The sequence below is a fragment of the Morone saxatilis genome, unplaced genomic scaffold (assembly GCF_004916995.1).
Source record: "Morone saxatilis isolate NCDOM2014 unplaced genomic scaffold, NCSU_SB_2.0 Contig16, whole genome shotgun sequence".
NCBI classification, from domain to species: domain Eukaryota; kingdom Metazoa; phylum Chordata; class Actinopteri; family Moronidae; genus Morone; species Morone saxatilis.
This window is the reverse complement of record NW_023339718.1, coordinates 8,793,368-8,809,264: the sequence shown is the minus strand read 5'-3', so window position 1 is coordinate 8,809,264 and position 15,897 is coordinate 8,793,368. Positions and strand designations below refer to the sequence as shown.

Below are 15,897 nucleotides of genomic sequence, written 5' to 3'. Positions count from 1 at the left end.
ACACACACACGGACATCCACATTGCATGCACAGGTTCTTGTTTCAGGCTCTGCAGCCTCCTGCAGTTCCCAGTTCCCTGGATTTAATGTATTCATCAGAAACAGACACTGAGTGAGGGGAGGGAGCAGATTAAAGCCATACAGTACATCATGATAGGGACTGCAGTATTTTCTGCTGCAAGACAACCTTAAAACACCCTTCATCTGAACAAACTGCTTTTACTGTAGGCCAAGTTTGAAACAGGGACAAGGGAAAAACAAAAAATATGCAGGCTACTTCTCAGAATCTAAAATTAAACACCATCTAAGCGTATCTGTACATTTCAAGATAATCTTCCCAGAAATGGAGCATTAGCTATTTTCTGCTCTGTATTTTTCTATCTTGTTCACTGTTAACTGCACACCCTCAAAGAAATCCAAATGTGTCTGGTATGAGCGTCCGCTGTTACTGAATATGACAAATTGAAAAGGAAGACTCGATGATATTGCTGCCTCTCCGTTTTGAGTCTCACGAACACAGCTTCCATCCTGTCAGGCTCAGCTACAGCCATAAGACAGCCCCTCAAGACCTGCTGCTGCGTAATGTGGGAAGCACAGCCTCAAATGTGCAACTGTCTAGTTGATGTGAGGAAAAATAACTGTGCTATGCTAGTCATATTGGTTTTCACCTTGCTTCCTCTTCTTCTACCTACCTACCTTCCTTTGCATCTATACATTTGGCAGAATTGGACAAGGAAGTGGTTGGATGACCATGTGTGAAATTTTAGTGTCTTTTACAGCGCAAGAGTCTAATAAACCTCATTATGAAAAATCAGCTCAGTAAAGCAGGAGGCCACAGGGTATATTTCCAGCCATTTAGATAAAAAGTCCTTTTTCTCCACTGCCGCTCCACTCCTAAGGTGAGAGGGGTGGAGGGAGTTCTCTGGGTCACATGATGGTGCAGCGATTCCTCTGTAGCGCCCCCTGCAGACGGATGGAGGTGTGGTTCTGGCGCATGCCCCGTGCCACAGCGATGCCCAGCAGCTCTTTGAAGAGCAGGATTACATGCCAGTTAAACTTGGCAGAGCACTCCACGTAACCACACTTCCAGGTCTTCTTCACCAACACTGACACGGCCCTTCGAGGCATGAAGCGCTGCCGCTGCAGATCTCTCTTGTTACCCACCACCAGGATTGGCACCTCACTGCTGCTGCCTTCCCTGCAGGAGCATGAGAGAGGTGGGAAAAAAAACAAACAAACAGAAAAAGGTTAATTTCAAAAAGCACAGCTATCATCGTGGTGTTTGTCACAGTGGTTGGCTGGGCGTGTGCAAGATGTCTGTGTGCAGTTTTTCCTCTACTCTGAGGTGTGCGGGGGCGGACTGGAGGATTACAGCTCACGGGCTCAAGGGGCCTCCCACCACACTCTGCAGCAACTGGTTTACAGCATTATGAGGTGTGAAACTGTAACTGCAAGCCAGAGGTAGGCATATATATTAGTGATTCAAGACTTGTGTTTGTAATCCTATAGTGTTAATGAAAAACATCAACTTCCAGGAATACGTTATCAAGGCCAACCAATCCCAGTAACACCTGATTGGTGGTGGTTTGGAAATCCAATCTGATGCTCTACTAAAAAAGCAGCTACAAGAGGAAATCCAGGATTAGACTGTAGAGCAATATCATGAAGGAAAGAAGGCTGACTATATAAATCGCATTTCTAACAATGAGATTAATTTTTACTTTGAAGACTTTCTGTTTGGTTGGGTGCCAAAGTCAGTGAAGATGAAAGCTTTAATTATTGTTTTTCATGAAAAATAACATTCCAAAAACTACTGAAGGTCAAATTGAACTCACTATTAAAATCAGATACATTGTGAAACTTGAAGGAGACTTGCTTGAGCTCAATGTCAGCAGAGGTATACATTGTTAAAGATCTCTTCCTCTTATAATTAATAAAGCTTTCTTTTTTGATACATCATGCATCATCTTCTGACAAGGACTCACATACTTATGCATATTTGCACGTCCGCCTGCCTCGACAGATGGACAGATAGCTCGACAGAGAGGAAGACACAGAGAGAGAAATGTACAGTACAATTTTTCAAGCCCTGAGGCGAAGTTCTTTAAAGATATAGGGTTTAAAAACACATCCCAGTAATCATCTCACTTTTCTCCTTTTCACAGGTTGGGTGCACATAACAGATTTAAAATAACTCCTTGCATATCTGCTCGAGGAGTATTTTAGTAGAACAAGATGTACTGTATGTGTGCGAGTGTGTGTGTGTGTGTGTGTGTGTGTGTGCATGCATCTGTGTGTCAAAATTGGGGGGAACTATACAAGACTGAAAGCTGTTACACTGTCATAGTCTGAACTGAAGGCAGGCTTTGTGCTAGAGGGCTAAAAAAAAAGCAAGTTATTCTGGTTTTGAATGTATTTTGTCTGCGTTTTAAGCATATATACAAAGGAAAGTAAAATAAATAGATACATTCTTTATAGTTGACATCTACAGTACAGCCACCCTCTGCTGCAACAGCCTCCATTATTCATGATTTCAGTTAATATACAGTATCTGTCCCTTCTCCGCCCTTTCCTTCCCTCCTCCAGTCTGACCTTAGATTTCTGTCCGATGATTAAACATTTCTCCTGTTTTCCATTCCTCTCGCATTCACCCTTCCTTCCCCCGCTGCTGGTGATAATGTTTTTTTTGTCATGGGCCATAAACATTCAGGGTAACCCAAGAGACCTTTATTGTATATTCCTCTAGTTCTCAAGCCTCCTGAATTTTGCGGCTGCGCTTTGTTCAGTAAAAGCACAAATACCCTAAAAATAATCTTTAAATCACTAGTGACATATCAGCCGGCTCTCATGCAGCAATGCCAGAATCAAATGTCATTACTGAACTGTCAGGATGCAGGGCGGAGTGTGCTGAATTAAAAGATATCACCACAGGCAATCTATCACTGTCACACCATCACAAATGCGTAATTGTACGGCTTTGTGGCAGGATTGTGAAATTGGATGCTGTCTCCAGACTGGTGACACTGTGATATCATTAAAAATCACAAGTGAGGGTTAACAAGCTGTGTGCCAGTGGTCGTATGTTCTGGAAGCAGTATGGCCGGGTGATCATACCTGTGCTCCACTATCTGCTGTCTGATCATCTTGACGTATTCAAAGCTCTCCACGCAGCAGATGTCGTAAACCAGGATGTAGGCGTTGGCATTGCGAACACCTCTGCAGCGCAAATCCAGCCACTCCTGAAGGACAGACATATAGAAAAACGTTTGGTAAATATAGAAACAAGTAGATATAGAGTATGACCTAGACATGCGAGCCACATGTAACCTTGCAAGGCAGTTGGACTTGCAAGATAACAAAATCATCAGGCTTCAAGCTATGCACCTGTGTCTATCCACAGTGGTTCAGACCAATCAGTGTCCTGAGATGAACTACTGGGAGCTTCGACATGAGCTACTTGCGACGTAGGTGTGTGTGACAAGTGTGAGGAGTGACACATTTTATCAGAACTGGAGAGTGTTTCTTCATTGATAGAAGAGCAAATAACAGCAATGAAGGCGATGGAAAAGATGTCTCTATCTATTCTCTAATCTCTGTCTATTTTGTAAGGGTCTGCCCTTTTCCAAATGGTTTCCAATAACAACTTCCCAGATGGTTCTGTGTAATAAACTATGTGGTGCAGTCAGGTTAAGCAGCATGATTCTGGGAAAAGCAATCTTTGGTCCAGACTGAAATATCTCAACAACTATTGAATCGATTGCAATGAAATGGTGCCCAGAGAATTAATCCTGTTGACCTTGGTGATCCTCTCGCCAAGGTCACCACCAGCAAGTCAGTGTCAAATATCTCAACATCTACCGCATGGATTGGCACAACATTTAGTTCAGACACTCAAGGTTCTCTGACAATGAATCCCTCTAACTTTGGTGATCCTCTGACTTTTCCTCTAGCGCCACCATGAAGTGGATATTTGTGGATTTGAGTGAATGTCTTGACAACAATTGCTTTGACCTTGGGTACACACATATTCATGTCCCAATTTTAATGGCTTTCCTGATCCTCTGACTTCTCGTGTAGCGCCACCATCAGGTCAATGTTTTTATTTGTCCAATACATTGGTTTAGGACGAAATACCTGCTAAACTAAAAACACTGCCATTAACCTCAGCTGTGCTTTGTGTTTAGTGCCAATTAGCAAATGTTAATGTGCTATACTAAAATGGTGAACACTGTAAAAATTGCCATCATCATGTTCATTTAGTTTAGTTTATGTGACACAATGATGTTGATGTTTCCATGACCTCCGCCACCATATAATGCACCTACTTATAGAGTGCAGTTAGCTGAACAGCATGTGGTATTTCTGTAAATATTGTAAGCACTTTAGCTCAAAGTCAGAGTTCGCCAGCCCCTGCTGCTTAACCTCTGTGAAAAAATGCAGAGTCAGTGAAGTCTAGGAGCTGGCGTGGGTCTGGGAGTCTCACAGCCTAGAACAAAGTAAGCACTGCACAGTGCCCTAGCTACGCCTGTTCAAGGACAATGACAGAGGTCACAGCTTATAAGAGATAAGCAAACATGGAGCCTTCTGCCAACAGAAGAGGAGAAAAGGAACGCATACTACTGTTTAACATTATTTGCTGCTTGGCTAGGCTTTGTAATGCCGTGCACATGCAGCGGGGCAAACAGCAACATTTGTTTGATGGTAATGAGTTTCAAACTGTAATAAAAACACATGGCACCAGTGGGTACATTTGCACCTTACTGTGGGACAGTTGCTTCAACAGAAACACACTGACCCATTCTTCTATTCATGCTGTGTTTCCCAGAGATCTCACCAACCCACCATCACCGCTGTCACCGCCTCCAACAGCATGCAATGAATTTATACGCATTTGATCTGATAAAAGAGGAAAAGGAAAACAGAGAAACTTCGGGGGTGGGAAGAAAAGATCTGCTGAGGGAGGGACACGTGAAAACAAATGCAGCCCTGAGAGAATGTCAAAAAGATGAAAAAAGCAGCAGTGGATCAAGGGATGAGCAGACAGGGTGTCAACATAACCTCTGGGGTGCACGAACACTGCTAATGAAGGGTCTGGAGACTGAGAGACTGTCAGTAACTGTGCACAGGTTAACTCAATTCTGTTCTATTCAGTATGAGTTAGCAGGCAAACAGAGGATACAACCAGACCTTTTCAGTGCTAACTGTTATGCACAAACTATATTTAGCGCTTTAGAGATGTACAGAGATTAGACATAATAGTGTAACAATTTCATCACAGAAGATCTTAAAGGAATAGTTAGACATTTTGGGAAATACATTTATTCACTTTTGTTGCAGAAGGAGAAGATTGATACCACTTTTGTTTTTCTACACTAAATATGAAGCTGGTCAGCTGAACTTAGCACAAAGACTGGAAGCAAGGGGAAACAGCTAGCCTGGCTCCGTTCAAAGATAACAAAATCTGTTTACGAGGACCTTTAAAGCTCAATAATTAATCCATTATATGTCAGTTGTTTCATCTGTGAAAAATAGCAGGTTGTGTTTTTAGAGGTGGTTATGTGCTAGACTATATCTTGGCCGGGTGCAGTGATTTGTCGTCACTGTGAAGTTGCCAGGCAACCAGCGGAGACTCCAAGTCACTCATCAAAACGAATAAGCATATTCCCTAAAATGTTGATCTGTGATTACCAGCAAGTTTGTTTCACCTTGTGACTATGACACTGTATGTATGTTTATGTTTTGAGCACAGAGAAAGAATTTGGTTTGAAAAAGGTTCAAAAAAATTTGCTGCAAAATGTGATTTAACAAAATGTCTTACACACACACACACACACACACACACACACAAATGTAAGTCCATATTTGAACACTACTGAAGCAGTTTATTTTTTCATGTTGCAGGGATTTTCAAAGCTGCCCTGCTTGATGAAGTAAATAATTTGGCTTTGTGTTTTTTGACTGATGCACCTGCATCACAGGCAAAGAGGATTTGGCCTCTTTGGAGCTCTGTTTGTTGCATTGTGTTGCTTTGAAAACTCAGATATCAAAGTGCTGATTATCAGACACCTTTTACTTTTTATGACTTTTATTAGCATCAAGCTAATATAACCCTTATGTGTAGCAGTGTTTGCAATGATAACTGAACTGATTACTTTTGCATATGGTGTTTACAGTACATTATTTCTTCTGCCTACTGCAACAGCTTGTACAACTTCATATAGTAGCGTGCGAGAAATCTAATTACATTGCTCTCAAGGTTGGAGAAAATATGCTTTTCAAATCAACATACTCTACAGGCAATCTGTACAAATAAGATCAGCTGATAATTTGTGACAGGAGAGGCTAAGGGAGCAGGCGATGATCAGTGTAACTTCTAATGATGATAACGCTAACACGTCTGTGTCAGCGAGGAATAATTTGCCTTCTTTCAATTTGGAAGAGGGTGTTTGAGGGTTTGTGTGTAGGTGAGTGTGAGGAAGAAACAGCCTCACACATCAGCAGGGAGATAATGAGGCCGATCAGGCACAGAGACAAACATGTGGCACGAAAATCATTGCCATCAAAAGTGAAAGAGAAAGGGGGTGCACTGTGTTGTGAAAACTGGTATAAATGTGATTATTTTCTGTCTCTCTCCAGGTTGAATGAGTTTTCAGAAAGGAAAGCATGTCACAGAAGGTATGATTTCTACTGTAATTTCTTCTGGTTGCTTTTATAGTAGAGTGTCCAATACAGTTTAAATCCAACGCTGTGCCAAGCAGGCAAACACCTCCAAAAATATTCACCTATTTCTGCCAAACAAACAGGACACATTCCCCGTCACAGCACAGCATATTTTGACCATTTTCTGATAATTAAGGCAATTGACAACGCTAGATGCACACATTGGCTTCAATCGCAGCCTCTGTGGGACTAAAAATAGCAGCTTGTGTTGTCATCTCATATCTCTTTCTCATCCAAGTCTGTTTTTAAATGTGGAGGATGGGCTAGAAACAGCAACACTACTTCTCCTAACCCAAGAGGCAAAAAGAAAGAAATGAAGAATAACAGCAGGGAATACAAGACAGCGCTGCATTACCTGGCTGATAAACTGAAATCAAATGCATTTAAAATGCATGTGTGGGCATGTTTATTTGTGTGTGCTTGCAGGATGTGACAGTGTGCTTGTGGGAGCGTGAATGTGACGTGTGGTGCCACTGTCTGTATCCTCCAGTTGGCCTTCTTAACAAAAAGAGCATCTCATCCTTCACTCCTCAAGAGCCAAACAGAACATGTCTCCCTGACAACCGCAGGCCACGGTCCGTTTTAAGCAGGCTATGACAGAGCTGTATTGTCTCCCGATACTAATGGAGGCTAACTGAAATGAGTGGTTGTGATGGATCAATACTTAAGCACAGGAGGGACGTCGATGCAACCTGGTGGGGGATGGGTGCCTAGTAATTAGAGTTATGTCACACATAGGCCACGCTGACTGATTTACAATTAAAATCTATTATATCCCCTGGGAATAAAGCTGGCAGGACTTTCATATTTAGCATACAAACATGAAAGTGGTATCATTCATCTAATCTAACTATCAACAAGAAGGCAAATAAGCATATTTCCTAAAATGTTGAATTATTCCTTAACTATGCTTGTCTATAAACAATGATGACTCTACTAATTACAAAGCTCTAAGTTGTTTATGATGTTAAATGTTTCTAAGAATTTAACTTACAGTAAGTTTTCTAATTGTATTAAGTTTAATTTAAAAGACACCACTAAAACTTTCCACTGTGAGCAAAAACTTTGACACACAAATACTGAAGTGGTTTGTTCAGCTCATGCAGGCTTTGCAAATGCACACATCATATGTCTACCACGTCTGCGAGAGTCAAAATGGCACAATGCGTGACATGAAAAGCAATAATTTCCACCTTGCAATCAGACAAGGTATTGACAGAGATAACTGAGAAGAATGTCCAGAAAGAGCAGGAAAGGGAGAGGGAACGTTCTGTGTGGGAGGAAGTCATGGAGATACATAATGGCAAGAATGATAAAAAAAAAAGAACAAGAAAAATCACTGCAGAATCCGCTGTCAGGCTTAAATCCATCTGTCATTACATCCTATTGACACACTGTAACAGATGCTCTCTAAATGCAATGCTATCAGCAACAGACAGACATACCGCAAAGCAAACAAATCATTACACTATTGCAGCCTCGCAGTAAGATAATAGAAACCTTGCCTGTCTCCAGCACCGGAAAGGGTAAAAATTGTTGTCTGTGTGGTTAAAATGGGGTCACAAGTAGACTGCCAGAACATTACTTTTCTTCTTTCAAATATAATCTGAACTGATGAGAAATTGCCACGGTGCATAAGCATGGAGGCGTACTGACTCACTCCATTCTGCAGCTTATTCATCACAAATTTCAGAGGACATTATAAAACCTCATTCAGTAACCCTTACTTCGACAGTGTCCATTAAACCCTGTGCAACCTTTCTAATTGTCTGCAGCAGATTCCTACTGTCTCCTCTGTTGGTCTTTTATTCCCAGAAGTATTCCAGCAGAGAACTGTGCTTTAATTCAATCTGCTGTGTACTGCAAGTACATTTCAATCAGCTTTCGTTGTGCCGGCGCTCCGCTGCTCCTGACCCAGGCTACATCTCTCTGCCCACGGGGTAAATACAGAGCAGGACGGTGAGTCAAAAATGCCCCATTTCTCATCACCGCTCTCGCTGTGAATAGAGGACGTCACCGGACAAAGCAAAGAGAGCGTGTTTCTGAACAAGCAGGACATGACAGGAGGGGGAGAAGAAAAAGTACAGCAGGCCTCTCAGGGTCATTCCTCAGCAAATGAGTAACCATAAATCTGTCTGATAGAAATGTTTTGGCAGCACTCGGCTAATGGTTTTCTCTGCCTGTATACCTTCCACAATGGGCCTGCTAAACAGTCGACCCTCTCACTGCACTACACTTTGAAATGAGCATGAAAGGTTCACACTATATGATACAGCATGTTATCAAGCTGCGTGTGCTTGAAAGCTTTCTCATGTGACTCAACCTTTGGGACACACACTAACACTCCCACACGTGAACTCATGAGACTCATCCCGTCTTATTACTGCTTTCTGCTCACACCTACCAACATGGTCCCTAATGGGGGTTAAACACCATTTAGCAGTAGAAGGAAGAAACTCAATCAGTCTTTACATAGGGTCTCTGTGGACAGGAAACAATGAAGTACTGCAGACCTCTTAACACTCTAACTAAATGTTAAATCTAGTAGAACAGCTACATGCTGCTGCAGCCTGACAGGATGATCGCTGTGGCCTCTCAGCCTGCCTGTCAGATGTTTTCTGTGTTAACGCCAGGCTCTCTGAGCGCACAGCAAGCCAACACTTTGAGAGGCCTCTCGTTCAAACTGGGTTTTTTTCTTGTCTCCTCCTTGGCCTGATCTCATTTTCTCAGTGGCACCTCGTCTGTTTAGATAACCACAGCTGTTCTTGGGAGGGCTATGTGTGACACCAAAGGGGAGAGAAGAAGGGACATTCTCAGCAGCAGCAGCAGCAGAGTTAGGCATGGTGACCTTGGAGATTTCTATCTTGAAATCGTCACAGCCTCTCCACTAACGCTGCATTGGGCAAGAGTCAAACACACACCTCAAGTTAACTTGAGGTTTGCTTGGAGTGGGGGCACTTTGTGTCAATACCCAAGTACCTTTCACATATACAGAGACACACACACTAAACCGATATTTGTTGTGCTGGCTGGCTGAGAAATTTGTTTTGTCTTAAAGGATAGGATCCAAGTTTTTTCAGGTCCATCTTGCACTCACACGCTCATTGAAAAACGTGTAAGTGATGAGAGACAAAATCTACAGTGATGAATCTATCTTCATTCTGTATAAATATGTGTAAATGTGTTCAGCTGGAGCTAATATGAGAGTTCAGTCTGAGTCACTCAAATCAAGTGGAAATCTTTTTAAAGTTACGGCCTTTTTGATATAAAATCCCCACTTTGTCACACTGTTAGCTCATACTGGCTTTGGAATGAGGACTGTGGATTTCGTCTCCCATCACTTACATGAGAATTGCTTTAAGTGACCTCTTCTAGGCCGCTTTGGACAAGAAAAACAACAACAGTATCACTATTATACACATATGAGCTTTGGGGTATTGTTTTAAGACAGACCTGAACAAATGCAAACCTGTCTGTAAAAGAAAAAAACTTCCAGAGATGAAAAGCAACAAGAAAGGTTCAGACAAAGCTACAAATCTGCTTTGTAAAGTGACTACAAACCTTGGGCATTTGGAGCCACGGTGCATTTTTGCTATGATCCTGCAACCAGATGTGTCTCCGACTAATGAGGTGTGGCATATGACCTGTGGCCATGAATAAAAGGGCAAGCTGTTCTATTTTTAAATTGGGAGTTTAACCAGGTGCTGTGGCGATGCCTGCAGCACAATCCTGCTTTTATTTTCCTGTGCATATGAGCCCCATTGAAGCCTGTCACCACTGCTGGCGGTACACTGTCAACAACTCATCCGAATATATTTGAACAAGGCTCTTAGGAGTCTGCAGAAGACATGTTATGATTATTAAACAACAATATGCAAGCTGGCATTCCTTCCTCATGAGGGGGGGTAGAGAGAGAGAGAGAGTTTACAACGTCAAAGTGAAGCTCTCCCAGGCTTTAAGTCAGTCGGGTCTCCATAGCAACTAGTAGACTAGGGACATCTGATAGTGATGGAGGAATAAATAAAATTGGTGTTTGTGTCTTTGAGGAACGCCATTGGCTGGGAACAGATGGACACTTGTAAAAATGAAGGAGGGATTAAATAAATTAGATGTGGATCACCAAAGCTTGTATACAGCCTAATAAAGTTAAAGTTAAGGGGGGGGGGGGCGTCTACCTACGTCGTCAGACAGAGACATTATACCTGACTGGAGCTTGATGGAAAGGAGGAGATTGGCGGGACGTCCAAAATCTTCAGCTCATACATGTTCCCGTTGAGAATGACGGAGGGTCTGTACACATATCTGGTCCTGGTCGGCGTGTACACCTCCGAGAAATCGTTATAGATGAACTGGCGGATTATAGAAGTTTTCCCCACTCCGGGAGCACCGATGACTGCGATACTCAGCGTCTCCACCATTCCTGGAGCACGAGTTCAGCACCATGGACAGCGACGACAACAACGACAGATGTGACCGTCCAGAGACACAGCTGGCCGCCGCTGTTCTGTCGCTGCTCTGATGGAATTCAATCCACAGCTGCCCACCCTCCACCTCTTTCTTTTTTCTTTTTTTAAAACCAGCAGCTTCTAAATCACCTTAACTGGGTTCAACTGCGTGCAATTAAACGAATCGATGGCCGAACAAATCATCCAGCCGTCGAGCAGAGCGAAGAAACTTTATCTCCAGGCTGAAGGTGCAAAGAAAGGAGCCATGCAGCTCGGAGGTTGTCAGAAATAAAGCTCAACCATGATCACGCAGATGGAGGGATTTTTAGCTGCCTCTGCAATCCAACACAGAGAGAGAAACTCTTGGTTTTCTGGGGACATCTCCAGGCGACCTCGTCCCCTTGAGAGGAAGCGTAAAAGTCCGTCCTTGTTGTCTCCACATGGACATAATCTCACCCAGACTAGACTCTGACCTTGTCCAAGCGCACAGGAGCCCTCGGTGTCTTCATTGATTATCTCGCCCGCACCTCTCACTCATTTCCACCGATGCACCACCACCGCGCTCCTCCATCACAGGGAAGACGGGCGCACGGCCGCCAGCCTCGCAAATACGCTTCCCACGTGTTCTGAAATTGCATACAACCCCATAATCTTCTTTCCTTTTCGATGACAGAGAGATAGACTCACATCTATGTGATTCAAAAGAGAGGAGGCAATCCACACAGCCTGCAGACGTGCGTTTTCTGTAAAGGCATCTGGAGCCAGTTAACGAGCATTGTGTGTCTGCCGTTGGAGAGACATGAGCTGGTGAAGACTCTCTCTCTCTCTCTCTCATCACTTGCAATATCCCCTGCCCTGCTGCTCATCCAATAGGATCATGTCATGCGCAAGGCGTGTGAAAGCTTTCAGCTCCCATACGCCGCGCATAAATGGCAAAGGAGTAGGCCACACACATTATACATCATCTAGGCGTGAGGGTCATAGAGAAGCGGCGCAGGATTGAACATAAAATCTCTGAGGGACACGACTTATTATTGGAGAGGGTCCTTGGGCAGGGCAGGGGGCAATGTGTGCCATCAATCACTGCTGAAACGTGGCAGCACATAACTGCCACGGATCCACTCAGCGACAAGTCTGAGGAGTAAACATGAGACATGTTATGGTCCCTCAGAATAGCTGGATGAGCTTGTAACCTCGGCTTTATCGTCACCTTTCCAATGTGGCACCACTTTCTAACGAGACACCGTTATAAAGTTGTAACTAGTGGCTTTATTAAGGTTTAACAAATCATTTACTAATGCTCTAAGCTGTTAACAATAAGAATAACATGGTTGGTGTTAACCAAGGCTGCATTACCAACCTGGCAAAGCAGGAAACTGCCAGGTCAGGGGCCCCCAAAGCCCACAGATTCAATATGTTGCAATTACTTTGCGGTAGTTTTATCAAATACAATTACTTGGTAAGAACTAACTAAAGCACAATATGACCTGATGGGCGATAAGGGCCTTAAAATGATAATTACAGTGGTGGAAGTAGCAATAATGTAGTGCAAAGTCCTGATACACAATGCAAAAGTGCAAAAGTAATCGCACCAATATACATCTAAAGTACTAAAGGTAAAAGTACTCATTATGCAGAATGGTCCATGTCAGAATTAATAAAGTTGGAGCTAATTTCATACTGATGGGTTAATCCATAATTATCTAATCTTGAGTCCCTTTCCTTAACTGTACATGATAAGATATCTTTAAATGTGCATATTCGTGTTAACATAAACTGACTGCCACAAAGAAAACACAAGGGCAGTTAGTATTCAACAGTAGGATCACTGTTCACTGGGGAAATCTAAAACAAAAAGCAAACGTACTGCTGGAAGATACACACCTGCCCAAAAAAGGCTTCAGGGCCTGGTGACCCAAAAGTTGTTTTTTAATCTGTAAAGCATTGTTAAATTACTCATGAACCATTTATAGTCATTAGTTAAAGTTATAAACCCTTAATAAAAGGTGTCTTATTTGAAAGTGGTACTCAAAGACCATAAAAAAACACATCACAGCCATCTTAAATGTGTCAGTGTCATTGATTTCTTAGTGTCATACCAAGTTCAAGGATGATGTGAATTTATGAGTTTACTCCCAGATATGGGCAGGTGATTGACAATGTGCTATAAAAACACTCAGATCATATAGTCGTTAATCTTTCCAAAGCTAGAAGTCAAACATTGGTCACACAATCAGGTTTGGTGGATAATTTGAAGGATGGTTTCCTTATATTTTAGACTCAGTATGTGTAAGTTTGGTAACTTTAAATAGGTAAATATTGTACTTTTTACTCTACAACATTTATCTGACAGCTGTATAGAGTATTACTACCCTACAGTATAAAAAGTGGTGAAAATTAGCTGCCACATAAAACACTGCGTACACTGTTAAATATACATTCTGCTGTACTTTTAATATATTAAATCCATTTTGCTGCTAATACTTCTGTTAATCTATTTAAGTAATATTTTGATGGAAGACTTTTACTTGTAGTGAGGTATTACCCTGAGGTATTGCTACTTTTACATAAGTAAAAGATCTCAATACTTCTTTCATCACTGGTTATAAATACCATTCATTAAATGTTTAAATACTGCTTAGAAATGTTAAATAGGGTAATGTTACACTGTATATTTGATTCCGTAAATGCCAACAAATAAAAACTGTACATATAATTGAATACCTGAATATATAATTTAATATAAAAATGTCTTTTTGGATTCCATATTTTCAAAACCCTGGCTATAAACCCGGTTACACTATTGTAAATAAACAATGTAAAAATACAATGATCACTTTCTTAGTATTAACACGGTTTAAAGTTTGGGAGTTAATAACCTCCTTTATACGGACTGAGCCTTTACCAAAACGCGGTGCAGCGGCGCCCCCTGTTGGAATGCATTCATCACATAGGATCGATATTATAGATCATTCCTTAACAAAAGGAGACACTGACACTTGTTGCAGCTTTGGACGACTCACTCCATTGTGTTTAGTGCCCTTCATCATTCACAGAGGAACAGATCTGATACGAGGTGTTTGTCTTCACAATTAGGTGATGCAGTTGAAATCCTAGTTAAGCTTTCCCCTGCAGCTCGGGACTTCAAAGACCCTGACACAGATTCAGAGGAGCTGCTCCTGCTCAAAGATGCACTGGGCTGTGGATAAACCTCAGACTCCACTCGTGGACTTTGTATGCAAAGCTGTGAGAGTCTTGGAGCAGAGCTAAGCAACCCATGAGAAGAAACATGAATGCGTCAGAGGTCATGAATGATTATAAAGTAGGATGTGTGAAAACAATGCACGCTGGTTTCCAGAGACTTTGGGAATGTGAACTTTGCCAAGCAAATAAAACTGAGATAACGTTTTTGCGTCCTGTGACACAGGGACTTGGCTGACTGTGACACTCTTTGCACTGCAATTTTTTAACCTTTATTCTGTCATAAACGCCTAATACTAAAGAAAATACAGAAGATGTGAATTCATCAAGACTTTTAATAGTTCTTCTTCAAATGATGTACACACAATGAACAAAATCATGTAAATCAAGAGCATCTGATTAAACATTTGATTTTTTTGTTTTTTTTTTGTTTACAGCATTTCATATGAATCACCCGTCACCTCACACAAAGACACACACTCAGAATACACAGGCACCTCTGTTGTAATCTTTACAAGGTGTCAAAGTGCATACATCCTGTAGAGCCGATAAAAAGGGCTTCAGTGCAATGACTCAGAGTCTGCAGGTAAGACAGGGACACTGGATGTTGTTCTAGCCTTCTTTCAGCTAAGACACCTGCTACCTGCACACACACTTATTACTCAGAAGTAAACCATGACATCATGAGTTTAGAGAGATCTCACCTGAGCCTTCATCTCAGGCGGCCATGGTACTCCAAAAGCTGCTATTAGGATGCAGAGGAGCAGAGAGATCGCTGGTGGCTGTCACCGACACACCTGAGGCTCTCTCCCAGTTTGCCACATGTACACTAACAAGACTACAAACACAAATTAAACCATGGAATGACTAAGTAAGAGAGCAGGCAGTGGACGACTGCTGCTAGTCTATAAAATGTCCAGATATTGATGTAAAAATCAAAAGAAAAAACACACACCAACAGATTCCAAGCACACGTCAGACATTCTGCTTTCAGGGACAGCAGAGGATCCGATCCCACTGCTAACTACTGACACAAAGGAAAACTCAAAATGACAAAGACAACAATAGTGTAGTTTGTAAGTATTTATGTGTCTCTTCTAAGGCCCGGACAGCCACCTTGCTCTTCACACAGGCGGAGGGAGAGTTAAAGCCTTTTTTTGGGCCGCATTTTAATCAAAAGTCCCCTAAATAAATACGCCGACAGTGATGATTCACCTGCTGATTGCAGACACTAAAAATAGACTCCAATTTGCAGAGAAATTGGGCTAGATGATGATTAAAGAGGCTCATGCAGAGGAAACAGTCACAGGAATACAAGTCATACAGCCGTCTGTCTCCAAAAGAATAAAGGTCACCACAAGGTGGCCCACGCAGGGACGGGTGGAGGACCTGCTCAGGGTGACAGTGTTCATTCAGAAAATCTATCATGTCCTGAAACTGAAAATTGTCTGTGAACAAAACGTACAAAGAGGGGACAGAATAGCCAAAGGCAGTGAACCAGAAATGTCTGCAGTCTTGGGGGGGGGGGGGGG

At 42.2% G+C, this 15,897-nt stretch overlaps 1 protein-coding gene across 1 annotated transcript; it reads right to left on the bottom strand.

Annotated features, from left to right (window-relative positions):
* Positions 1-755: 755 nt before the first annotated feature.
* On the bottom strand, positions 756-11,165 carry rasl10a (RAS-like, family 10, member A). Its single transcript, XM_035657680.1, has 3 exons — positions 10,922-11,165; positions 3,114-3,238; positions 756-1,197 (listed from the first exon to the last, which is right to left on the bottom strand). Exons 1-3 carry the CDS (start codon positions 11,135-11,137, stop codon positions 927-929), a joined length of 612 nt encoding a protein of 203 aa, XP_035513573.1. The 5' UTR covers positions 11,138-11,165; the 3' UTR covers positions 756-926.
* Positions 11,166-15,897: the final 4,732 nt, after the last annotated feature.

Bases quoted from the DNA above. Each gene is read 5' to 3' on its own strand.
- rasl10a (XM_035657680.1), bottom strand. From the start codon at position 11,137: ATGGTGGAGACGCTGAGTATCGCAGTCATCGGTGCTCCCGGAGTGGGG. The intron at 3,239-10,921 runs GTATAATGTCTC...TCTGTCCTTCAG, and splicing joins TTCCATCAAGCTCCAGTCAG to GAGTGGCTGGATTTGCGCTG. The intron at 1,198-3,113 runs GTATGATCACCC...ATGCTCCTGCAG, and splicing joins CAGCAGATAGTGGAGCACAG to GGAAGGCAGCAGCAGTGAGG.